Raw genomic sequence first — 26156 nt, 5'->3', positions numbered from 1 at the left:
CTGCATGGGTTTCCTCTGGGTGCTCCGGTTTCCTCCCACATTCCAAAGAAGTGCAGGTCAGGTGGATTGGCCATGCTAAAATACCCATCGTGTTAGGTGCATTAGTCAGAGGGAAGTGGGTTACTCTTCGGAGGGTCGATGTGGACTTGTTGGGCTGAAGGGCCTGTTTCCACACTGTCGGGAATCTAATCTAATCAAAATGCTGGAGAAACTTAACAGGACTGGAAGCATCTTTGGGGAGAGAATCAACATTAACATTTCAAATTCAATACAACATTTCTTCGCTCAGAGTCCTAGGATCTCAATTGTCATGTTGAATCAGACAGCCCAGAAATAAAAGGTTCCACCCAACTAGTGTTTATACAGTAGGCGAGCATCCTCACATTCTTCTCCATCTAACCTGTGGACACAATGGCCTGCTGGTCTTAATGCTAGAATGTTAGTCCAGGGACACAGGTTCAAATTCTGCCAAAGCAAATGATGGAATTTGAATTCAATAAAAATTTCTAGAATTCAGAATGTACTGATGAACATGAAACCATTGACAATTGTTGGAAAAGCCCAACCAAGTTACTCATGTCCTTTAGGGAAGGAAATCTGCAATCCTCACTTGGTTTGGCATATGTCTGACTCCAGACCCACAGCCCTCAATTGCCCTTGGAAATGGCCGAGCAATTATATCAATTGCTATCAAGTTTTAACAAAGAAATGAAACGGTATTAACTGCCTGGCAGAGACCTCGGCACCAGAAAAGACGATGACAGAAATGGTCCTGTCAACCCTGCAAAGTCCTCCTTATTAATATCTGAGGGCTAGTGCCAAAATGGAGAAAGGTATCTCACAGGCGAATCAAGCAACAGCCTGTCATAGCCATACTCATGGAATCACATCTTACAGACAATGTCCCAAATACCAACATCACCAAATGCTGAATATGTCCTGTCCCTGTAATATACAGATCGGAGGGAGTTGCCCTGGAGCCCTCAATACTGACTCCGAACACCATGAAATCTCATGGCTTCAGGTTGAACAGAGGCAAGGGAACTTCCTACTGATTACCACATACTTCCCTCCCCTGGCTGATGAATCAGTACTCTAACATGTTGAACAACACTTGGAGGAAGCAGTGAGGGTGAAAAGAGTACAAAATGTACTCTGGATAAGATATTCCCCCCATGTCCACTACCGATCGAGCTGGTTAGGTTCTAAAGGACATAGCTGCTAGGCTTGGTCTGCGGCAGTTGGTTCAGGGAACCAACAAAAGGGAAAAACATACTTAAGTTCATTCTGACCAGTCTGCCGTTTGCAGATGTATCTGTCCGTGAGTGCTTGTAAGAATGACGATTGCACAGTTCTTGCAAAGTCCCAGCTTCACATTGAGAATACCCTCTATTGTGTTGTGTGGCACTATCACTGCTAAATGAGGCAGACTTCAGACAGACCTAACAACAGTGGTTAGCACTGCTGCCTCACAGTGCCAGAGACCCAGGTTCAATTCCCGCCTCAGGCAACTGACTGTGTGGAGTTTGCACGTTCTCCCCATGTCTGTGTGGGTTTCCTCCGGGTGCTCCGGTTTCCTCCCACAGCCCAAAGATGTGCAGGTCAGGTGAATTGGCCATGCTAAATTGCCTGTAGTGTTAGGTAAGGGTTAAATGTAGGGGTATGGGTGGGTTGCGCTTCGGCGGGGCAGTGTGGACTTGTTGGGCCGAAGGGTCTGTTTCCACACTGTAAGTAATCTAATCTAAGTAATCTAATCTAATCTAAACTCAAGACTAGACATCCATGAGACACTGTGGGCCATCAGCAGCAGCAGAACTGTACCTATAGCACAATCTGCAACCTCATGGTCTGGCATGCCCCCACACAACTATCGCCATCTAGCCAGGAGTTTAGAAAGTGCAGACATAGAACATTACAGTACAGTACAGGCCCTTCAGTCCTCTATGTTGCACTGACCTGTGGAACCAATCTGATGTCCATCCAACCTACACTGTTCCATTCTCATTCATATGCCTATCCAATGACCATTTAAATTCCCTTAAAGTTCCACACCCCTACTACTTTCTGAATAAAGAAACTACCTCTGACGTCTGTCCTTTATCTGTCACCCCTTAATTTAAAGCTATGTCCCCTCGTGCTTACCATTGCCATCGAGGAAAAAGGCTGTCAACTGTCCACCCTATCTAACCCTCTGATTATCTTCTATGTCTCAATTAAGTCACCTCTCAACCTTCTTCTCGCTGATGAAAGCAGCCTCAACTCCCTCAGCCTTTCCTCGTAAGACCTTCCCTCCATACCAGGCAACATCCTAGTAAACTCCATCTGAACTCTTTCCAAAGCTTCCACATCCTTCCTATAATGCAGTGACCAGAACTATATGTAATACTCCAAATGTGGCCGCACCAGAGTTTTGTACAGCTGCAGCACAATCTCATGGTTCTGAAATTCAATCCCTCTCCCAATAAAAGTTAACATATCAACCTGGGTGGCAACTTTCAAGAATCTATATACGTGGACACCAAAATCTCTCTGCTCATCTACACTACCAAACATCTTATCATTAGCCCAATACTCTACATTTCTGTTACTCCTTCCAAAGTGAATCCTCTCACCCTTTTCCACATTAACCCTGGCTCGATGGAGAGTGCAAGAGGGCATGCCAGGGGCAGTACCAGGCAAACTTATAAGAAAAATTGTCAACCCGGTGAAACTCTATTCCTGATGAAAGGCTTTTGCCCAAAATGTCGATTTTCCTGCTCCTCAGATGCTGCCAGACCTGCTGTGCTTTTCCAGCATCACTTTGATCTAAACTCTGGTGTCCAGCATCTGCAGTCCTCACTTTGCCATCCTGATGAAATTACCAGGGACTATTTGCATGCCAAACAGCATAAGCAGCAAGTGAGAGACAGAGCTAAGTGACTCCACAACCATCAGTTTGAAGCTAAATTCTGCAGTCCTGCCACACCCAGTCACGAATGGTGTGGACAATTGAACAACTCGCTGGAGGAGGAGGCTTGAAAATATCCTTATCCTTAGTGATAGAAGAGCCCAACACCTCAGTGTAAAAAAGATAAGGCTGAAACAACTCAGCAATCTTCAGCCAGAAATGTCGAGTGGATGATCCACCTTGGCCTCCTCCAGTGATCACTAGCGTCATACATGCCAGTCTTCAGACAATTCAATTTACTGCAAATGATATCCAGAAACAGTTGGATGCATTAGATACTGAAAACCCTGTGGGCCCTCATAACATTCTGGCAATGGTACTGAAGATTTGTGCTCCGGGACTTGCTGCTCCCTAGCCAAGTTGTTCCAGTACAGCTCCAAGACTGGCATTTACCTGGCAATATAGGAAGTTGACCAGGTATGTCCTGTTCACAAAAAGCAAGACAAATTCAACCCAGTGAATTACCACCTCAACAGTCTACTCTCGATCATCTGTAATGTGATAGAAGCTTTCATCAACAATGCTATCAAGCAGCACTTGCTCAGCAATAACCTGCTCGCTGCCACCCAGTTTGGGTTCCGCCAAGGCCGCTCAGCGCCTGACATCATTACAGCTTTGGTTCAACGATGGACAAAAGAGCTGAATTCCAGAGGTGAGGTGAGAGAGACAGCCCTTCACACCAAGGCTGCATTTGACGGAGTGTGGCACCAAGGAGCCCTTGCAACATTAGCATCAGTGGAAATCAGGAAGCAAACAAGGTGGCTGGAATCATGCCTGGTATACAGGAAGATGGTTGTGGTTGTTGGAGGTCAGTAATCTCAGCTCCAGGACATCTCTGCAGGAGTTTCTCAAGGTACATGAACATTCATTTCAAGAGGACTACAATACAAGAGCAGAGATGTACTGCTGAAGCTGCATGAGGCTCCAGTCAGACATCATTTGGAATAATGTGAGTATTTTTGGGCCCCATATCTAAGGAAGGATCTGCTGGCCTTGGAGGGGGTCCAGAGGAGGTTTACAGGAAAGATCCTGGGGATGAATAGCTTGTCATATAAGTGGTTGAGAACCTAGAATCTGTAATCAATGGAGTTTAGAAGGATATGGGAGGATCAGTTGAAATTTAGAATACTTGGAGGCCTGGATAGAGTGGAGAAGATGTTTCCACTAGTAAGAGAGACTAGGACCGAGGGCATAGCCTCAGAATCAAGGGATGACTTTTTTGAACTGAGATGAGGAAGAATTTCTTCAGCCAGAGAGTGATTATTCTGCGGAGCAGAGGGCTGTGGAGGCCAGGTCATTGAGTGTAATTAACACAGAGAGATGTCCCCAATTGGTCAGGGGATCAAGGATTACGGTTCAGGGGAATGGGAATAAGAAACTTATCAGCCATGATTGAATGGCCTAATTCTGCCCCTATACATTATGGTCTTATTGGTAGTGTCCTAGGCCTGACAATCTTCACTTGCTTCATCGATGACCTTCCATCCATCATAAGGTCAGAAGTGGAGATGTTCATTGTGCGGGACAAGCATCAGTGTTCAACACCATTCAGGATTCCTGATACTGAAGCAGTCCATGTTCAAGCAGAACTAGATCTGGACAATATCCAGACTTGGGCTGACCAGAGGTAAGTAGCATTTGCACCAGACAAATGCCAGGCAATGAGCATCTCCAATAAGAGACAATCTAACCATCGCCCCTTGACATTCAAAGGTGCCACCATCAATGCATTCCCCACAAACTGCTTCCTTGGGGCTACCATTGACCTGAGACTCAGCTGGACTTGGCATATAATTATTATGGCTACAAGAGCTGGTCAGAGATTATGAATGCTGCGATGAGTAACTCAGCTTCTGACTCCCCAAAGCCGATCCACCATCTACATGTTACAGGTGAGAAACATGATGGAATACCTCTCTGTTGTGTAGATGAGTGCAGCTCCAACAATACTTGAGAAGCTTGACACCATCCAGGACTAAGCAGCCCACTTGATTGGCAGCACATCCACATGCATCCACTCCCTCAGCCACCAACATACAATTGCAGCGTTATGGTCTACATCGCCGAAGATTCATAGACAGCACTCTTCAACCCACAAGCAGTTCGATCTAGAAGGACAAAGGCAGCACGCCACCACCTGCAAGTTCCTCACCAAGCCCACTCACCATCCTGACTTGGAAATATATTGCCATTCCTTCACTGTTGCTGGGTCAAACTCCTGGAATTGTCAGCCTGCAGGCATTGTGGATCTACCTACAACTCAAGGACTGCAGCAGTTGAAGGAGACAGCTCACCACCACCTTCTCGATGTAACTAAGGAATGGCAATAAATGCTAGTCAGCCAGCAATACCCATGTGCAGTGAGTGAATTAAAAAAATACGCAATCCACATAACCTTCTCATTGAGGGCTTCCCAACTCAGAGTTGAGAGCTCAGAGGAAGCAAAGATAGACATTCAGCTGCAAGGCCCCTTTGAATCCTTATTTTCTTTTAATAGTTGACATGCTGAACTGACTAATCTTTGAGATTTAATTCCTGCACCTAAAAAGAGAAAGTTTTAATTAACTCTTGATGGAAGGAGCAATAGGGTATAAATTGTTGTAAATGCTCCAGAGGAAGTGGCTCTGACTGGAGACGAAGCAGGAATGAATTTGATGTAACCCACCCAGAGAGAAACTGATGGACTCAGATCAACAATCACTTATCAAATTTTACTCTTGTTAAAGACAATTTCCAACCATTAATGGCTTTTGTTCTTTAGTAATCTGAAATGGGTAGTAATTGGTAGGTCAGAAACAAAATCAGACATTGCCGGAAAAGCTCATCAGGGCTGGCAGCATCTGTGGAGAGAAATCAGAATCAATCAGTTCTTTCGTTTTTATTTAGTAATTAGTATGTGTTGCCCCAGCTTCTATGGATTTCAGTTGGGCACAAGCTACCCATCTTCCTGATTTGTATTTTAGTGCATTCACCCAGAGCTATCTCTCACTTTCTTTAATTATATTTTGTTTGTGATTTCCAGGTCTGCATTGTACAGAAGAAAGACTCAAAGAAGATGTACGCCATGAAGTACATGAACAAGCAGCAGTGTGTAGAACGTAATGAAGTGCGGAATGTATTTAAAGAGTTGCAGGTTATGCAGGGTCTGGAGCATCCATTTCTTGTCAATTTATGGTAAATTACTGCTAATTGTAAGATGCATTTAATTGTCTTTTGATGAATTTCATAATAGTTGATCCATTGGAAGAATCACCCCCTGAGTTTTGTGTTACTGACTAATGCTTTGATACAATCTACAATACTAATCTTTACGCATCTTATTTCTATAAATACTATCAACTTAGTCTGTATTCCATATATCCTGTCTGCCTATTTGGATTCTAAAGATCGTATTTACCTATCTATTCTGTATATCCTATTGACCGATCTTTATTTGTTTATTGTTGTTTACTCTGTGTGTCATATTTACCTATCCCTCTGTTATAGATAGGGAGGTATTGTGGCACAGTTTTAGCCTTGCTATCTCTGGGCTAGAAATTCCAGTTTCAAAACCAAGACCAAAACTTGTTCACAATGGAAAATGTATTTGTAACATGGTCAAATATGATGATTATCAGACTTTAAAGCTTATGGTATCATGTCGGGCAGTAAGAGAAGGAGAAACTCTTGGTCAGCCATCCTTTAGAAGACAGTGGAAAATCATTGCAGTAATTTGCCTGGTCCATTGTCTAACTCTCCAATGAGGATACATATGGCATAGATACCATTTTCTTATCTCTTAACTGTATTCTGAATTACATACATGAATTCCAAATTCCGAAACATGTTTTTTAACCATTCCAGATACTAGCAAATAAACGCCAATGCAATATCACACTGAATAGCACTAAAAAAGCAAATTTAAAGATGAACGGCATAAGAAAAAACATGTATATTTGATATCTTTCGTATATCTTAGGGTGTGTATATAACAAAGGAAATAGATAGAAAGTCTTCATTTGATGGGAAAGGTTCTGATGCAGTAAAGATTGATTTTCCAAACTCGGTAACATGCCATTTATAATGTCTTATTTTCTTTCATGTGAAATTTTATTGGCTTCTCATTTGATGCGTAATTCTGATGTTCAATAATCCGAATTCTATTTAGGCAAGAAAGTGTAGTATCAGTTCCAGGAGGGGGTTTCACATCATTTTGACTTCACAGTGGCTTCACTTAGGAACCTTCTAAGCTGCATGTTTAATGCTAGCAGATACTTAATGGGACAGTTGCCAAATTGGTAATAAAATTTGCATACAAATAAGCAGAAAGCTTAGTGTTATCATCTTTGGTAAGCTGCACAGATCTGATTTACTCACCTTGAATAGCTCTAAGTTGATATTAGCCTTAATTTGGTATATGAGGTACAATATTAGAATGGAATAATTTTGAAGTCCTGTACTTAGCTACACATTACCCCATGGTGGAGGTGGGTACTGCAGATGCTAGAGATTAGAGTCAAGATTAGAGTGATGCTGGAAAAACTCAGCAGGTCAGGCAGTATCTGAGGAGCAGGAAAATCGATGTTTCGGGCAAAAGCCCTTCATCAGGAATGAGGCCTGATGAAGGGCTTTTGCCCGAAACATCGAATTTCCTGCTCCTCGAATGCTGCCTGACCTGCTATGCTTTTCCAGCACCACTCTAATCTTGACTACAATTTACCCCATGGTAATCCTCCATCCTCTCTGCAACCAGACTTAATTTTGTCCTGCACCTTTACTCTTCTGATTAATACTTACTTATCAGCATTTCCCCATCTGATCTCTCTCATCTCCCTACCAAAGTTCTTTCTCCTCCTTCCCAAGACCATCACCTTCCTTTTTCTCCCTCCCAAGTCTATCTCCTTTTCCTGTACCTCCTTTCTAGGTTGTCTCCAACTCTAGCCACCTGCTTCATAGGACTCCTCTATCTGTCTCATTCCAAAGATAGCATTGGCTACAACATTAGATATTAAATTGGCTGAGTGATAGGAAACAGAGAGTAATGATCAATGGATATTTTTTAGGCTGAGGAAGATTTGTACTTGAGTTATCTAGAGGTTAATATTGGGGCCATTGCTTTTTTTGATGCATATTAATGATTGGATCTCGGTGTGCCAGGTAAAGTTTCAATGACGCACAATTTGGAACAATTGCAAAATGTGAGGAGGAAAGTGTGGTGTTCAAAAGACATTGACAGGTTGGTGAAATGGTGGCAGATGAAGTTCAGTACTGAGAAGTGAGAAGTGATAGAGTCGTAGAGATGTACTGCATGGAAACAGACCCTTTGGTCTAACCCATCCATGCTGACCAGATATCCCAATCCAATCTAGTCCCACCTGCCAGCACCCGGCCCATATCCCTCCAAACCCTTCCTATTCATATGCCCATCCAAATGCCTCTTAAATGTTGCAATTGTACCAGCCTCCACCACTTCCTCTGGCAGCTCATTCCATACACATACCGCCCTCAGTGAAAAGGTTGCCCCTTAGGTCTCTTTTATATCTTTTCCCTCTCACCCTAAACCTATGCCCTCTAGTTCTGGACTCACCAATCCCAGGGAAAATACTTTATCTATTTATCCTATCCATACCCTTCAAGATTTTGTAAACCTCTATAAGGTCACCCCTCAGCCCCCGACGCTCCAAGGAAAATAGCCCCAGCCTGTTCAGCCTCTTCCTATAGCTCAAATCCTCCAACCCTGGCAACATCCTTGTAATATTTTCTGAACCCTTTCAAGTTTCACAACATCTTTCCGATAGGAAGGAGACCAGAATTGCGTGCAATATTCCAACAGTGGCCTAACCAATGTCCTGTACAGCTGCAACATGATCTCCCAACTCCTGTACTCAATACTCTGACCAATAAAGGAAAGCATACCAAATGGCTTCTTCACTATCCTATGTACCTGCGACTCAACTTTCAAGGAGTTATGAACCTGCACTCCAAGGTCTCTGTTCAGCAACACTCCCTAGGACCTTACCATTAAGTGTATAAGTCTTACTAAAATTTGTTTTCCCAAAATGCAGCACCTCGCATTTATCTGAATTAAAGTCCAACCGCCACTTCTCAGCCCATTGGTCCATCTGGTCCAGATCCTGTTGTAATCTGAGGTAACCTTCTTCGCTGTCCACTACACCTCCAATTTTGGTGTCATCTGCAAACTCACTAACTGTACCTCTTATGCTCACATCCAAATCATTTATGTAAATGACAAAATGTAGAGGACCCAGCACCGGTCCTTGTGGCACTCCACTGGTCACAGGCCTCCAGTCTGAAAAACAACCCTCCACCACCACCCTCTGTCTTCTACCTTTGAGCCAGTTCTGTATCCAAATGGCTAGTTCTCCCTGTACTCCATGAGATCTATCCTTGCTAATCAGTCTCCCATTGGGAACCTTGTCAAATGCCTTACTGAAGTCTATATAGATCACATTTACCGCTCTGCCCTCATCAATTCTCTTTGTTACTTCCTCAAAAAGAACTCAATCAAGTTTGTGAAACATGATTTCCCATGCACAAAACCATGTTGACTATCCCTAATCAGTCCTTGCCTTTCCAAATACATGTACATCCTGTTCCTCGGGATTCCCTCCAACAACTTGCCCACCACCGAGGTCACGCTCACTGGTCTATAGTTCCCTAGCTTGTCCTAAACACCCTTCTTAAACAGTGGCACCATGTTAGCCAACCTCCAGTCTTCCGGCACCTCACCTGTGACTATCGATGATACAAATATCTCAGCAAGAGGCCCAACAATCACTTCTCTAGCTTCCCACAGAGTTCTAGAGTACACCTGATCAGGTCCTGGGGATTTATCCACCTTTATGCGTTTCAAGACATTCAGGACTTCCTCCTCTGTAATCTGGACATTTTGCAAGATGTCACCATCTATTTCCCTACAGTCTATATCTTCTATATCCTATTCCACAGTAAATACTGATGCAAAGTACTTGTTTAGTATCTCCCCCATTTTCTGCAGCTCCACACAAAGGCCGCCTTGATTCTTTGAGGGGCCCTATTCTCTCCCTAATTACCCTTTTGTCCTTAAAATATTTGTAAAAACCCTTTGGATTCTCCTTAATTCTATTTGCCAAAGCTATCTCATTTCCCCTTTTTGCCCTCCTGATTTCCCTCTGAAGTATACTCCTACTGCCTTTATACCCTTTTAAGGATTCACTCGATCCATCCTGTCTATACCTGGCATATGCTTCCTTCTTTTTCTTAACCATATCCTCAATTTCTTTAATCATCCAGCATTCCCTATACCTACTAGCCTTTCCTTTCACCCTAACAGGAATATACTTTCTCTGGATTCTTGTTATCTCATTCCTGAAGGCTTCCCATTTTCCAGCTGTCCCTTTACCTGCGAACATCTGCCTCCAATCAGCTTTTGAAAGTTCTTGTCTAATCCCGTCAAAATTGGCCTTTCTCCAATTTAGAACTTTGGGATATGCTTTGGGAGGAATATTGAAAAACAATATAAAATTGGGAGGAAAATTCTAATGCCAGATCTGTGTGCAGATCATTGAAGGAAGCTGGACAAACAGAAAGAGCAGCTAATAAACCACAGTGTCCTTGGCTTTATTAATAGGTGCGTAGAATATAAGTACAAGGGGATGATGTTTAATTTGTACAAAAAACTGGTTAGACCTCAGCTGAAGTAATTGTGCATAGTTGTTGTGTCGCCATAGTCTTACCAGACCATTGGGGCTGCTTTCCTATTAGAGAAAAGCAACTGGTGGTGATTTAACCTGAGGGCCACCAGATATCAGGTGAGGGAAGAGGTTGAGAAAGAAAGACCTTCATGGTAACCTCAAAGCATCACACTGCTCTGCAAACTAATGACCCAGCCAACTGAACTAAACGAATTCCCTGCACAGCTGTGGGCAACACATTATAGGAAAGATGTGAATGCATTTGGAGAGTGTGTGGAACTGGACTACAAGAATGATTCCAGGAAAGAGGAACTTCATTTATGAGGGTAGATTGAAGAAGTTGGCACTGTTCTACTCTGAGAGAAGAAAGCTGAGTGGAGATTTGGTAAAGGTTTTCAAAATCATAAGCCAGCTAAAAAGAGTAGATTGGGAGAATCTGTTCCTACTCATAAAAGGAACAAGAGAGCATAAATTAAAATTGACCTGCAAAAGAAGCAAGGGTGAAGTGAGCAAAGGTCTTAGCGAGTAGTTCGAGTAAGGAATGCACTTTCATTACTCCTTTGAAAGCCTTTACTTTGGATTGAATTGCATTGGGACAGGTTACTGTGGAATCATTAAAAATCAAGTAATAATGAATTTCAGTGGTCTCCTTTGTTCAGAACAGGCTGGGGTAGCCATCTTGTCCACTGGTCTTTTGTGCTGGCTTGGCTGAATGTTCATACAATGCAAAAATTAGTACATCCCAAGAGGATGATGTAAGCTGGACATTTCCAGAAGTAGTCAACCTGTTCCATTGTGTGTTTGATGGTAGCCATTTTTAAATTCCAGCAAGAGTCCATTTGAAGAAAATGTAAGGAAGGCAATATAATTTTTATCAAACAGTTTAAGATCTCTCTTCTTATCCTCTGAGCATTACACCTGAATGCTTCATTATTTTATGGACCTCAATACATACAGCTCAAGGTGGTTGTTGGAACCCAATTCCAGGAATATTTTTCTGAGGATCAAGGACATACTGAGGTATACAGATATGTTGGCAAACTATGATCTCTCCTTTCTAACCAGCATAGCAATGCTTCAGCTACAGGCTTAGGAGTACTACTTTTCTAGGAGCAACCAGATAGCTGTTGCAAGTTGGTTTCTTAATCAAACCTGTCCACAAGGTTGGTGCTGCTATTGCCTGGCACATTGACTTCTATATTACAGAGGCTGAGCACCAACTCTTGGACACCTCCTTCTATGTTCCCCGGACCATGATTCCATCATTGACCATCCAGCTATTGTGTCCACAAAGGTCATTAACCTCATCTCATCTTGGGATCTCTCCTCCACAGCTTCCGATGGCACAACTTCATACAGCCCACATTTACCTTTCTCCCAAGAACCACTAACAGGACTACCAAACAGGCCCTTTGTTTCAGCCTGTTCCTGCCCTACAGAACTTATTTCTTTCTATCTTGAGTTGATTTTTCTTTCCCCTTGCCCAGCCCCTTCCCTCTTACAGCCACAATTTGTCTGATATTTTATATACACTTCAAAACTTCCTGTTTGCAGACACTAGCCACCTCTTTTTTTTTTACCATCGACAGGCAATCCCTCCACATGTCCATGCCCCCTCAGGAAGGTCATAGAGCACTCTCTTCTTCCTTTGAGAGAAAGCCTGAACTGCCCACATCCATCACCACCCTCCTCCGCTTGGTCAAGATTGAAGCCAGTGAGGCTCAGTGCAAGCTACTTTATAGCCTTCAGGACTCAACACTGAGATTAACAATTTCAGAATGTGAACATCCTCCTCCATGTTCATTACCCACCCCCACAACCCTAATTCCTGTTTTGTATGGGCACAATACAACCAACCCATTTTCAACCATTTACACTCCTTGTTCACACCCTCCTCAGCATTTATCTCTTTCTTGGCTTCTCATAGAGTCATAGAGATGTACAGCATGGAACAGACCCTTCGGTCCAAATCGTCCATGCTGACCAGATATCCTAAATTATTCCAGTCCCATTTGCCAGCACTTGGCCTATATCCCTCTGAACCCTTCCTATTCATGTACCCATGCAGATGCCTTTTAAATGTAGTAATTGTACCAGCTTCCACCACTTCCACTGACAGCCCATTTCATGCACACACCACTCTTTACTTGCAAAAGTTGCCCCTTAAGTCCCTTTTATATGATAAGGTTCCCCATGGTAGGCTACTGCAAAAAATACAGAGGTATGGCATTGAGGGTGAGTTGAAGGTTTGGATTAGGAATTGGCTGGCTGGAAGAAGTCAGAGGGTAGTAGTTGATGGTAAAGGTTCATCTTGGAGTGCAGTTACTAGCGGTGTTCCGCAAGGATCTGTTTTGGGAGCATTGCTGTTTGTCATTTTTATAAATAACCTGGAGGAGGGGTTAGAAGGTTGGGTGAGCAAGTTTGCAGATGATACAAAAGTCGGAGGAGTTGTTGACAGTGAGGAAGGATGTGGCAGGTTACAGCGGGATATAGATAAGCTGCAGAGCTGGGCAGAAAGGTGGCAAATGGAGTTCAATGTAGCTAAGTGTGAGGTGATTCACTTTGGTAAGAGTAACAAAAGATGGGGTACTGGGCTAATGGTCAGATACTTGGTAGTGTGGATGAGCAGAGGGATCTTGGTGTCCATGTACACAGATCTTTGAAAGTTGCCACCCAGGTAAATAGTGCGGTGAAGAAGGCATATGGCGTACTGGCTTTTATTGGTAGAGGAATTGAGTTCCGGAGTCCTGAGGTCATGTTGCAGTTGTATAAGACTCTAGTGCGGCCGCATCTGGAGTATTGTGTGCAGTTTTGGTCGCCATACTATAGGAAGGATGTGGAGGCACTGGAACGGGTGCAGAGGAGGTTTACCAGGATGTTGCCTGGGATGGTAGGAAGATCGTATGAGGAAAGGCTGAGGCACTTGGCGCTGTTTTCATTGGAGAAAAGAAGGTTTAGGGGTGACTTGATAGAGGTGTACAAGATGATTAGGGGTTTAGATAGAGTTGACCGTGAGAACCTTTTTCCACGTATGGAGTTAGCTATTACGAGGGGGCATAGCTTTAAATTAAGGGGTGGTAGGTAAAGGACAGATGTTAGGGGTAGATTCTTTACTCAGCGAGTCGTGAGTTCATGGAATGCCCTGCCAGTAGCAGTGGTGGACTCTCCCTCTTTATGGGCATTTAAGCGGGCATTGGATAGGCATATGGAGGATAGTGGGCTAGTGTAGGTTAGGTGGGCTTGGATCGGCGCAACATCGAGGGCCAAAGGACCTGTACTGCGCTGTATTCTTCTATGTTCTATCTATGTTCTATATATGTTACACCTCTCACCCTAAACCTATGCCCCATAGTTCTGGACTCCCCCACCCCAGGGAAAAGACCTTGACTATTTATCCTATCCATACCCCTCATGATTTTATAAACCTCTATAAGGTCACCCTTCAGCCTCTGATGCTCCAGGAAAACAGCCCCAGCCTATTCAGTTTCACCTTGTAGCTCAAATCCTCCAACCCTGGCAACATCCTTGTAAATCTTTTCTGAACCCTTTCAAGTTTTATAACATCCTTCTGATAGGAAGGAGACCAGAAATGCACACAAATTTCCAACAGTGGCCTAACCAATGTCCTGTACAACTGCAGCATGACTTAGCAACTCCTAAACTCAATGATCTGAACAATAAAGGAAAGCTTAGTAAATGCCTTCTTCACTATTCTGTCTACCTGAGACTCATCAGGGCAAATGCAATATAATTTGGATAAATGTGAGGTTATCCACTTTGGTCGCAAAAACAGGAAAGCCGATTATTATCTGAATGGTGCTGAAAATGTGTTGCTGGAAAAGCGCAGCAGGTCAGGCAGCATTCAAGGAGCAGGAGAATCGATGTTTCGGGCATGAGCCCTTCTTCAGGAATGAGGAAAGTGTGTCCAGCAGGCAAAAGGTAGGGAGGAGGAACTTGGAGGAGGGGGGTTGGAAATGCGATAGGTGGAAGGAGGTCAAGGTGAGGGTGATAGGCCGGAGTGGGGGTGGGGGCGGAGAGGTCAGGAAGAAGATTGCAGGTTAGGAAGGCGGTGCTGAGTTCGAGGGTTGGGACTGATACAAGGTGGGGGGAGGGGAAATGAGGAAACTGGAACTACTTGTGGAGCATTTCTGAGAACACCTCTGGGACACCCGGACCTACCAACCCAACCACCCCGTGGCTCAACACTTCAACTCCCCCTCCCACTCCACCAAGGACATGCAGGTCCTTGGACTCCTCCATCGCCAGACCATAGCAACACGACAGCTGGAGGAAGAGCGCCTCATCTTCCGCCTAGGAACCCTCCAACCACAAGGGATGAACTCCGATTTCTCCAGTTTCCACATTTCCCTTCCCCTCACCTTGTCTCAGTCCCAACCCTCGAACACAACACAGCCTTCCTAACCTGCAATCTTCTTCCTGACCTCTCCACCCCACCCCCACTCCAGCCTGTCACCCTTACCTTGATCTCCTTCCACCTATCGTGTTTCCAACACCCCTCTCCCAACTCCCTCCTCCCTACCTTTTATCTTAGCTTGTTGGACACACTTTCCTCATTCCTGAAGAAGGGCTCATGCCCGAAACGTCGATTCTCCTGCTCCTTGGATGCTGCCTGACCTGCTGCGCTTTTCCAGCAACACATTTTCAGCTCTGATCTCCAGCATCTCCAGTCCTCACTGTCTCCTCTATTATCTGAATGGTGGTAGTTTAGGAAAAAATAAGACCTGGGTGTTATGGTGGAACAGTCGCTGAAGGTTGGCATGCAGGTGCAGCAGGTAGTGAGGAAAGCGAATGGCACCAGGCCACCATAGAGAGAGGATTTGAATTTCGGAGTGGGGATGTCTTATTGCAGTTATACAGGGCCTTGGTGAGGCCATACCTTGAGTATTGTGTGAAACTTTGCTCTCCATAGTCTGAGGAAGAAGGTACTTGCTATTGAGTCCATCAAAGTCTCACCAGACTGATCCCTGCGACGGCTGTGCTGGTATATGAGGAAAGACTGGATCATCTGGGCTTGTACTCACTGGAATTTAGAAGCGTAACGGGGCTCTCATGGAAACATATAAAATCCTAATGGGACTGGACAAGCTCGATGCGGGAAAAATGTTCCCATTGTTGGGGAAGTCCAGAACTAGAGATCACAATCTAAGAATAAGGGGTAGAGAACAGAGATGAGAAAGGATTTCTTCACTCAGAGTTGTGAACCTGTAGAATTCTCTCCCACAGGAAGCTTTTGGGGCAAGTTCATTAGATATATTTAAGAGGGAGATGGACATGGCCCTTGCAACTAAAGGGATCAAGGATTATGGAAAGAAAGCAGGAGTGAGATACTAAAATTACATGGTCAGCCATGTTCATATTAAATGGTGGTGCAGGCCCATAGAGCCTATTAGCTAACTCCTCCACCTATTTTCTGTGTTTCTATGTAATCTCTCTCTTTACCTCGCCTTTGTTTTCTCTCTCTCTGGGCACTGTCTCCAAGTACTCTATTCATTCCCCAGTTATCAGCATTATTACCAACCTTACTCAGCTATTTTGTGTTCGGATGAAGAATCACTGCACTTGTTCACTCTGTTTTCCTCTATAGATGTTGTCAGTTCTGCTGAGTTTTTCCAGCACTTTTTGCTTTTTTAATCAGAAAACTCTTTTGAACACAGAGGTCAGTTTATTTTGGTTTCCAAATGAGATTTATCAAAAAGGTGATATTTTAAAACTGAAATGATTGGCTCAAAATAAATGAACCTCAGTAGACCTGTTTGTTTTTGTGGGATGCACAGTGCTGACACGCATGTCAGAATTTTAGAAACTATTGGTCTTTTTTGCATGCATGTGCACACACACAACCACAGGCAACTCCTTAAAGCTTTGATTATGCCTTCAGCAATCCATCTGTGTAAGGTTCAATAACATCACTCGATTAACAAAGCAGTGAAATAAAAATCCATTTTAATAGACTTAGCCTGTGCAAAGATATACTTTCTGTCTAACTTCACAAAGGGATAATAAGTCCAAGGACTCAGCTAACTTGCTGTAACTTACTTCTATAATGTTCTCCCTCATTGTTTTTCTTTATCACTGCTGAGGAATCTTGTCTAAGTTAAATTATGTCATGAAATCATGCAGCACAGAAGGAGAGTTGTTTGTCCTATTGTGCCTGTGTTTTGACTGTCTGAAAACAACTATCCAATTAATTCCACTTCCCTGCTCTTTTCTAATAGATCTGTAACTTTGTTCCTATTTTAAGAAGCCATACAACAGCCTTTAAGACAATGTATTCTAGATCACAATGACTCATTCTACAAAAAGAGTTCTCTTTATTTCCCAAATGATTCTTTCGCCAATTATCGTGAGTCTGCATCCTCTGGTTAACAGTCCTCCTGCCAGTGGAAACAGTTTCTTCCTGTCCATTTTATCAATGCCTTTCATCATTTGAACACCTCTTAAATTTCCTCTCAACCTTTTCTGATCAAAACAGAATAATCCAAGTTTCTCCTATGTCTCCTGGCAAATGAAGTTCTTCATTTCTGGTCTCATTAAAGTCAATCAGCTCTGGACTTTCTTATATTATATCATGCACCCGAGGCCCCCCCCCCACCGACACCACCTCTCACCCCCCCCCCCCCCCCCCCCCCACCCCGAGAGTTAACTTTGAAGGTTCTCTTTGGTACTTTTAAATTCACAGGGTGGAAATCCTTCGTAGCACAGATCAGGCTGACAGTGTGTGGGGTGTCAGTGGGAGGCACAATAAATATGCATGTTTGAGCTTTATTTGCATTAACTAATGATGTTTGTGGAAAGATGTTAAATCTAGTAAGACAACTGATTGTCATGGGCCTGGAGAAGCATCTTAAAGGGAAATCATGGGGACTGGAACAGAGCAGTAGTTTGCAGGAGCAGGGTCACACTTTCAGTATTCATTGCAGCAAGGAGATGAAATAATGGAAGTCATTAAAAATTGAAACTTTCAGGAGACTGGTCACCTCCTGAACTGCATCACCCATGACTTTGTTGACAAATGAAGGAAGTTATGCCCATCATAACATCATCTCAGCATCTTGAAAGGTTGAATTAATTCTTCCTTCGAGACTGCTGAAACTTTGTTTCGTTGGGTTTAGCTTTGTACAAGAACTTGAATTGCATTTAGCTGCTAAGCTATAGCATGCCTGAATTTAATAAAAGAGACACCAAACCAGAGCCAAACTGGGATGCTTCTGATTTGTCCGTGACAAAACATGTTGTGTAATTCAGGGCATATAAGCAGCGAATCAACTTTAAAATGTTGAGATGATGCACTTTGCTAGGAAAGATAGAAACAGCACCTATATCTTAAAAAAAAAGGACACAAAAGCATATAGGGATACAAGAGAAGTTAATAAAAACAGGAGCACAGCTTCACAAAGCAATTAAATTACTACCAAAGCATTGGGATTTATTTATGTTAAATACACACTAACCTCACAACCTTCAAAAAGTACATGGATGAGCACCTGAAGTGTCATTACACATAAGGCTGTGGGCCTAGTGTGGGAAATAGGATTAGTGTAGATAGTAGTGTATGTTTGATGGTACAGACATGAAAGACTGAAGACACTCTTCTGGACTGTATGACTCTATGAACACCAGTCAATTCAGTTTTGGAACACTGTGTGTAATTCTAACCTTCATATTTGTCAAAACAAAATACAAGTGCAAAGAAAATTTATTTGGATAGTAGCAAAACTGAGGGGTTACTGATGGCTTTGAGCTTCTCTTTATAGATAAAGACTTAAGGTAAAATTTAACCCTCCAGAGAATGGATAAAGATGCAAATTGACCTAATACTGGAGGCAAAGATTCAGGCAAAGAACCTGTTGCTGCCTTAATTCTTTCCATTTAAGTCCTGTGCAGAATGAATTGAGGTGTGGTTCCTAACCAGAGGCTAATGAAGGCCCTTTAGTTGTCCCTTAAGTACTTCATCCTGCTGCTTGTGTTCAAATAGTGGTTAGCAAGGTCCATGCCAAATGGGAAAGCTGCAAAGTAAACCTTGGACAAATACATGCAGCCTTGTGAGAGGTTCTTACACAGAAATCATACACACTGGAAAAAGACAAAAGACAATGTTGTCGAGGAGAATACCGAGATACAGGCTATTGGACTAGATGGGATTGAGGTTTACAAAGAGAAGGTGTTAGAAATTCTGGAAAGTGTGAAAATAGATAAATCCCCTGGGTCAGATTGGATTTATCCTAAGAATCTCTGGGAAGCTAGGGAGGAGATTGTCGAGTGTTTGGCTTTGATCTTTATGTTGTCGTTGTCTATAGGAATAGTACCAGAAAACTGGAGGATAGCAAATGTTGTTTCCTTGTTCAAGAAGGGGAATAGAGACAACCCTGGTAATTATAGACCAGTGACCCTTACTTCTGTTGTGGGTAAAGTGTTAGGAAAGGTTATAAGAAATAGGATTTATAATCATCTCGATAAGATTAAGTTCACTAGGACTAGTCAAGATAGTTTTGTGAAGGGTAGGTCATGCCTCACAAACCTCATTGAGTTCCTTGAGAAGGTGACCAAACAGGTGGATGAGGGTAAAGTAGTTGATGTGGTGTATATGGGTTTCAGTAAGGCGTTTGATAAGGTTCCCCATGGTAGGCTACTGCACAAAATATGGAGGCATGGGATTGAGAGCGATTTTGTGGTTTGGATCAGAAATTGGCTTACTGAAAGAAGACAGAAGGTGGTGGTTAATGGCTAATATTCATCCTGGAGTTGAGTTAGTAGTGGTGTACCACAAGGATCTGTTTTGGGTCCACTGCTGTTTGTCATTTATATAAACAACCTGGATGAGGGCATAGAAGGATGGGTTAGTAAATTTGCAGACTATACTAAGCTCAGTACAGTTGTGGAGAGTGACGAAGGATGTTATAGGTTAGAGAGAGACATAGATAAGCTGCAGAGCTGGGCTGAGATGTGGCAAATGGAGTTTAATGCAGAAAAGTGTGAGGTGATTCATGTGCAAAGAGTAACGGGAATGCAGAATACTGGGCGGATGGAAAGATTCTTGGTAGTGTAGATGAGCATGTACATAGATCCATGTACAGTGTCCATGTACACAGATCCCTCAAAGTACCCACCCAGGTTGATAGGGCTGTTAATAATGCATATGGTGTGTTAGCTTTTATTGGTAGAGGGATCAAGTTTCAGAACCATGAGGTCATGCTGCAGCTGTATAAAACTCTGGCGTGGCCGCATTTGGAGTATTGTGTGCAGTTCTGGTCACCGCAATATAGGAAAGATGTGTAAGCTTTGGAAAGGGCTCAGAGGAGATTTACTAGGATGTTGCCTGGTGTGGAGGGAAGGTCTTATGAGGAAAGGTTGAGGGGCTTGAGGCAGTTTTCATTAGAGAGAAGAAGGTTGGGAGGTGACTTAATTGATATATAAAATAATCAGAAGGTTAAACAGTGAGAGCCTTTTTTTGAGGGTGGTGCTGGATTGCATGAGGGGGAAGAGCTTCAAATTGAGAGGTGACGGATTTAGGATAGATGTCAGAGGTTGTTTCTTTACTCAGAGTGTAGTGGGGCATGGTACGCACTGCCTGCAACAGTTGTAGACTCGCCAACTTTACGGGCATTTAAATGGTCATTGGATAGGCATATGGACGAGAATGGAATAGTGTAGGTTAGATGGGCTTCAGATTGGTTTCACAGGGCAGAGTAACATCGAGGGCTGAAGGGCCTCTACTGCACTGTAGTGTTCTCTGTTCTATGTTCTATAAATCATGAGTTCAACAGAGGGACTGATGGCAGAAAGAGAGAGATGACAGGTAGGTTTTTGTTAGTAATAGTCAGCGATTGCTATATGGTCACCATTAGGCTAGCTTTTTTTTTGGTTTCGGATTTTCATTGATTCAAACTTCACTTCCTACTATGGTAGTGTCCACAAACCACTAGCCTGGGCCTTTGAATTACTAGGAGAAAGTGAGGACTGCAGATGCTGGAAATCAGAGTCAAAAGTGTGGCGCTGGAAAAGCACAGCAGGGCAGGCAGCACTTAAGGAGCAGGAGAATTGACATTTCGGGCATAAGCCCTTCATCAGGAATGATGAATTACTTTGAATTACTAGTCCGGTGCCAATAACAATGTTGTTATATCGCCATTTGCCCTCTGTTTAAAGCATGTTTATGAGGTGGTTCTAGGTAGTTATAGGAACATAAGACATAGGAGCAGAAATTAGGCCATTCAGCCCATTGAGTCTGCTCCACATTCAATCATGGCTGATAAGTTTCTCAACTCCATTCTCCCGCTTTCTACCTTGGATCCTATGTCCTTCTTAAACATGATCAGTGACCTGGCCTCCACAACCTTCTGTGGCAGTGAATTCCACAAATTCACCACTCTTTGGCTGAAGACTTTTCTCCTTATCTCTGTTCTAAAAGCTCTTCCCTTTCCTCGAAAGCTGTGCCCTCGAGCCCTAGTCTCTTCTAACAATGGAAACATCTTCCCAATATCCACTCTGTCCAGACCATTCAGTGTTCAGTAAGTTTCAATTCGATCCCCCCTCATCCTTCTAAACTCCCATCGAGTGTACACCCAGAGTTCTCAAACATTCCTTATACATTTAAGCTTTTCATTCCTGGGACCATTCTTGTGAGAAAGGGTAATTTTCTTATGTAATAATTGAAAGCATTCTATTTGTTTTGATGACAAGGGATGGGACAAGTGTGAAAACTCCCCTACATTGCAAAATTTCATTTCTATATTCCTCTTTTCTTCCACGTATCTCGCATGTTTCCTTTCAAAATTGCCATTACTGCTTCTCTGGTCAATCTGTTCTTTATCTGAACTTGTGCGAGTTTGTTAAAGCAAACTTGTTTGTTCCATTTCCCTAATCTGAGCTTGACTCCTTGTCTCTGCATAGCACTTGCACTGTGGAAGCTTATTATCATTTTTAATGGACTCCAACAAAACAGGAGAGCTCAATTTCTGGTACTGAAACTTGTTATTGAAGTTGATTGCTCCACCACCTTTCAGTGTTTCCTTGATTGCTGACTGAATATTTATATGAGATCAAATGTTGCTTCAATTTAAGAACAGGAAGGTCAAAATCATCATTTTCAGTCCTCACTGTAAATTACAATTCCATGCTAACAATTCTACCCTTCTCCCCACTTCCTCCTCCAAATGAACCAGATCATACCAAACCTTGCTATTCTACTTGGCCCTGTGCTTAATTTCAAAGCTCATATTTTGTCCAATGCCAAAACTATCTACTTACATCTCTGCCAGTGTGCCCACCTCTACTCCCCATCTCAGTTCTTTGGTTGATGAAACATTCTTCATTTTTTTACTTCTAGACTCAATTATTTTAATGTCTTTTTTTCTACTCTTGCAAGCTAGAAGGGCTAGGTTTCTGTGGAGTTGGGCTGATGCTGAATGTCTTTAGAAATGAACAGTCAGGACCAGATTCCTGTAATTGCATCCCCATTCATACAGCTGGCAATTTTCATTGTGTGGATTAAGAGTGTGAGTAGTAAGACCACATCTCTCACTTCAACTTGACTGGTTATATTATTGGAGTCAGCATCTCATACCCCAGTGCAATTTTTATAGTTGGGCAAACTTTTCTTAGACTCACAGCTCACAATCCCTCAGAGGATTCATTAACTATAGGTTGAATTTGGAAACCTTTTGAAAATTATGTTTATATTGTCCTGCCCATGCCACTTTGATGACCTCATACCACCTCCTTGACCTGTTACCACTTCATCTGCACTCAATTCAGTGTGTGATTTGCTCAGAATCAATGAGCCATCGAATAACAATGGCAAGTTATGAAAGGCAGATTGAAGGAAGACATCCATTCAGAAATCTGCTTTGAAAGAAACTGTTGCTGTTGTAACTACAAAGTACTAATCAGGCATAGCTAAGAATGCATCAATAACAGAAACTTTAGTCAATTGTCCCATTTTAACATGTGAGCAAAGCACTCTACTGAACAAATCTATTCATGAATCTTGGAGCTTAGTCAAGCATTCAGCCTGAGGCCTCCTAGAAAAATAGATGTCTGAACATCTGTTCTGTTGAAATGATTCCCATGTGGCCTAATGTTTCTGGCTCAAGCTTCCTATTTCTAAAATGAATATCCAGGTTGAGAAAGTTGCCACTAACCTTCATGACACAATGGCTTTAACTGTACCAAATATGCATCTCCGCATCAGGCCCTTGACGAACACTACGTTGCTCCAAAGAAAGTTCACTATCCAACAAGCGGCAGAAACTGTGCTGGTGTAAACTCCTCTATGATTTGCTTTGAAGACCTTTTTAAGTAAGGGATGGGTTTCTCTGCCAGTTCATCCAAAAATATTTATACTAAATGATTGGGATCAGCTGAATTAACACAGACTGAAAACAAAACTTGAGATTTTGTCAGCCTTTGTCGCTAAGGTACTGATTGGATGAGCATGATGAACCACAGGGCCTTTAATATATAAAATTAAAACCATGTCTGAACATAATTCATGCATGAAATACTGTGTGTGAAAAGATACCTAGTGTTGCTCACTGTCTTTAGTAGTAAACTGGCTAGAGAATTTATTCTGATTTATAGCTAGATCTGCAGTAATACTCTGTTCCAAATTCTTGTCTTTGCGTGCCAAGAAATCACAGCAGCTGAGATAATTAATTCAATTACACTTAAGGCATAATTTTCATGTGTGAGTATGCTTGTGCAATAATTTAGGATCATATTGAATGGAATGAAAATCATTAAGATCATCTTTTCTCAAACTATATGTGTAGCACCTAAATTGCCAACAATTTAATTTCCCATTGTAATGGAAAGCTAAGGTGGTAGGTTAGGGTCGTAATGAGTATTTGAAACAGATTTTAAGTAAAACAAAGTAATACTATGATAGTTATCTACTTCAAAAGAGCTGAAAAAACATCTGCAATAGAATTCAAATTATAAGGATCAATGTTAACAGATGAGGAGCATCATTGCTGCTGTGCTGATGTGACCTTGAAAAATGGCACCTATAGAAAGCAACTGATGTGATACAGATAAATAACTAAATGTAGAAGAATATTTCCTAAATGCCTTTGGGAATGTGGAGCAATTTCACAAAGCACCCCCTCAGAATATTAAACAAATCGTACGATCAGTAAAGAAACAATGTCAGCTAATTTCAAAATCCATCCCATGGTCTTTTTAACACTGCCAGTTGTCAGACATGTCATTTTAGGACCCCACTGATTCACTTATACAGGAACGGGAGTAGGCCATTGAGCCTCCTCCACCATTCAATGAGTTCATGACTGGTCTGTGGCCGAACTCCATTTAATTGCCTTTGGCCAATTTCCCTTAGTACCTTTGCATGACTGTCTCAGATTTAAAACTAACAACTGATGTAGCATTCACTAATGTTTTGGAAATAGAATTGCAAGCACCTATTATGCTTTACACGTAGAATTGTTTCCTCACACCTCTCCTGAACAATCTGCTCCTCGTTCTCAGACTATGTACCCTAGTTCTAGAAACCCAAATAGTGGAAATAATTTATTTATCCTGTCTTTTCCAGTTAATACCTTGAAGACTTTGACCTGATCACTCCTTAGTCTTCTAAATTCTAGAGACAATGTAGCAGCTCAGTGAACCAATTCCTTCTTTTGTAATGAAATGTTTTTAGTTCATTCATCTATCAATCACCATAATAATACATCAATTGATATGCACTGCAATTGTTGGCAATGGCCTTGTCATACAATACAATTGGAAGACTAATGACTTACTATAGATTAGATTCCCTACAGTGTGGAAACAGGCCCTTCGGCCCAACAGGTCCACACCGACCCTCCGAAGAGTAACCCACCCCATCCCATTTCCTTCTAGCTAATGCACCTAACACTATGGGCAAGTTAGCATGGCCAATTCACCTGTCCTATACATCTTTGGACCTGTGGGAGGAAACCGAAGCACCCAGAAGAAACCCACACAGTCACGGGGAGAATGTGCAAACTCCACACAGTCAGTCGCCCGAGGCTGGAATCAAACCTGAGACCCTGGTGCTCAGTTGTTAATTACACTAGGATCAGCCCTTGTTTTATGTTGTGATCTAAGCTTGCAAGGCGTACTAAAAGGAAGGTTCTTGGAGTGTTACCATGATATACTATATTATTTGTTGATGGGCAGGTGGAGTCTTGACTGAAAATGCCTAGGTCAATGCTCAAGAAGAAAGGCAGAGCAGGAAAGGAACCAGGAGTACACAAAATGACCTCATGAGCCTGCTATGGCACTCCATATAATCATGACTGATCTTCAACTTCTTTCCTGCCCACTCCTTTAACTCACGAGAGTTTAAAATTATTCTTTTGCAATCTTAAATATATTCAATATTAGAGCTTTGATAACCTCCATGATAGAGAATTTCAAAGACTCTTAATCTTTGGGTTTGAAACATTTCTCCATATTTTGGTTCTCAGTGTTTAATATCTTATCCTAAGGCTATGGTCTCATGTAGTAGATTACCCAGCTATTGGGGCAATCTTTGTGTCGACCCTGTTGAACCCCTTCAGAAATTTGCATGTTTCAATGAGATTATCTCTCACAGGCGACTGACTGTGTGGAGTTTGCACATTCTCCCCGTGTCTGCATGGGTTTCCTCCGGGTGCTCCGGTTTCCTCCCACAGTCCAAAAATGTGCAGGTTAGGTGAATTGGCCATGCTAAATTACCCACAGTGTTCGGTGAAGGGGTAAATATAGGAGAATGGGTCTGGGTGGGTTGCGCTTCGGTGGGTCGGTGTGGACTTGTTGTACCGAAGGGCCTGTTTCCACACTGTAAGTAATCTAATCTAATCTAAGAATATTGACCTGTTTTACTCAGCCTCTCATTTTTAGAAAGCATTCTCATCCCACAAACTAATCTGCTGAAACCTGGCTGTGCTGTCTCCAAGTAAAGGTAACAAGTCATTCTTAGCGAGTGTTGAGAAGATTTGTAGCTCAGGTTGAGGTTTTGGATGTAGGTTTGCTTGCTGAGCTGAAAGGTTCATTTCCAGACATTTCGTTACCTGACTCGGTAACATCTTCAGTGGACCTCATCCAAAGCAATGCCTAAAATTCCTGCTTTCAAAGAAAGCCAAACATATAAATAGAAAGCAGGAATTTTCAGCATTGCTTCACATGAGGTCCACTGAAGATGTTACCTAGTAAGGTAACAAAATGTCTAGAAATGAACCTTTCAGCTCAGGGAGCAAATCTACATCCACAAGTCATTCTGCGAAAATGTATGGTTCATCAGCACAAATTGGCTGTAACACGATTGACGAATTGTGGACGTAGATTGGATAATGCAAACTTTCTACTGAATGGGTTTAGCGATTTTCTATTAGCGATCTTCTACATTGCGGTTTTCGGTGGCATTATTTTCTACAACGTGATGTTGCAGAGGAACACAACTGTCACGTTATAGCAGAATGACCTGTATCCTTCCTTTGGCTATGGAATCTGCAAATGCGCTCAGTGCTCCAAATGCAAATACTTTCCAAAAT

General features: G+C 42.5%; 1 protein-coding gene across 1 annotated transcript in view; it reads left to right on the top strand.

Annotated features, from left to right (window-relative positions):
• stk32a (serine/threonine kinase 32A) overlaps window positions 1-26156 on the top strand; it is a 323186-nt gene that overhangs the window by 98335 nt on the left and 198695 nt on the right. Inside the window, exon 3 of the mRNA XM_072591097.1 lies at window positions 5970-6121. Coding sequence (XP_072447198.1) covers window positions 5970-6121 — 152 coding nt within the window. The remainder of the gene's footprint in view (window positions 1-5969; window positions 6122-26156) is intronic.

The sequence above is a fragment of the Chiloscyllium punctatum genome, chromosome 20 (assembly GCF_047496795.1).
Source record: "Chiloscyllium punctatum isolate Juve2018m chromosome 20, sChiPun1.3, whole genome shotgun sequence".
Classification (NCBI taxonomy): domain Eukaryota; kingdom Metazoa; phylum Chordata; class Chondrichthyes; order Orectolobiformes; family Hemiscylliidae; genus Chiloscyllium; species Chiloscyllium punctatum.
Note: the sequence above shows the minus strand (reverse complement) of the source record. Positions and strands in the feature narration are given on the sequence as shown.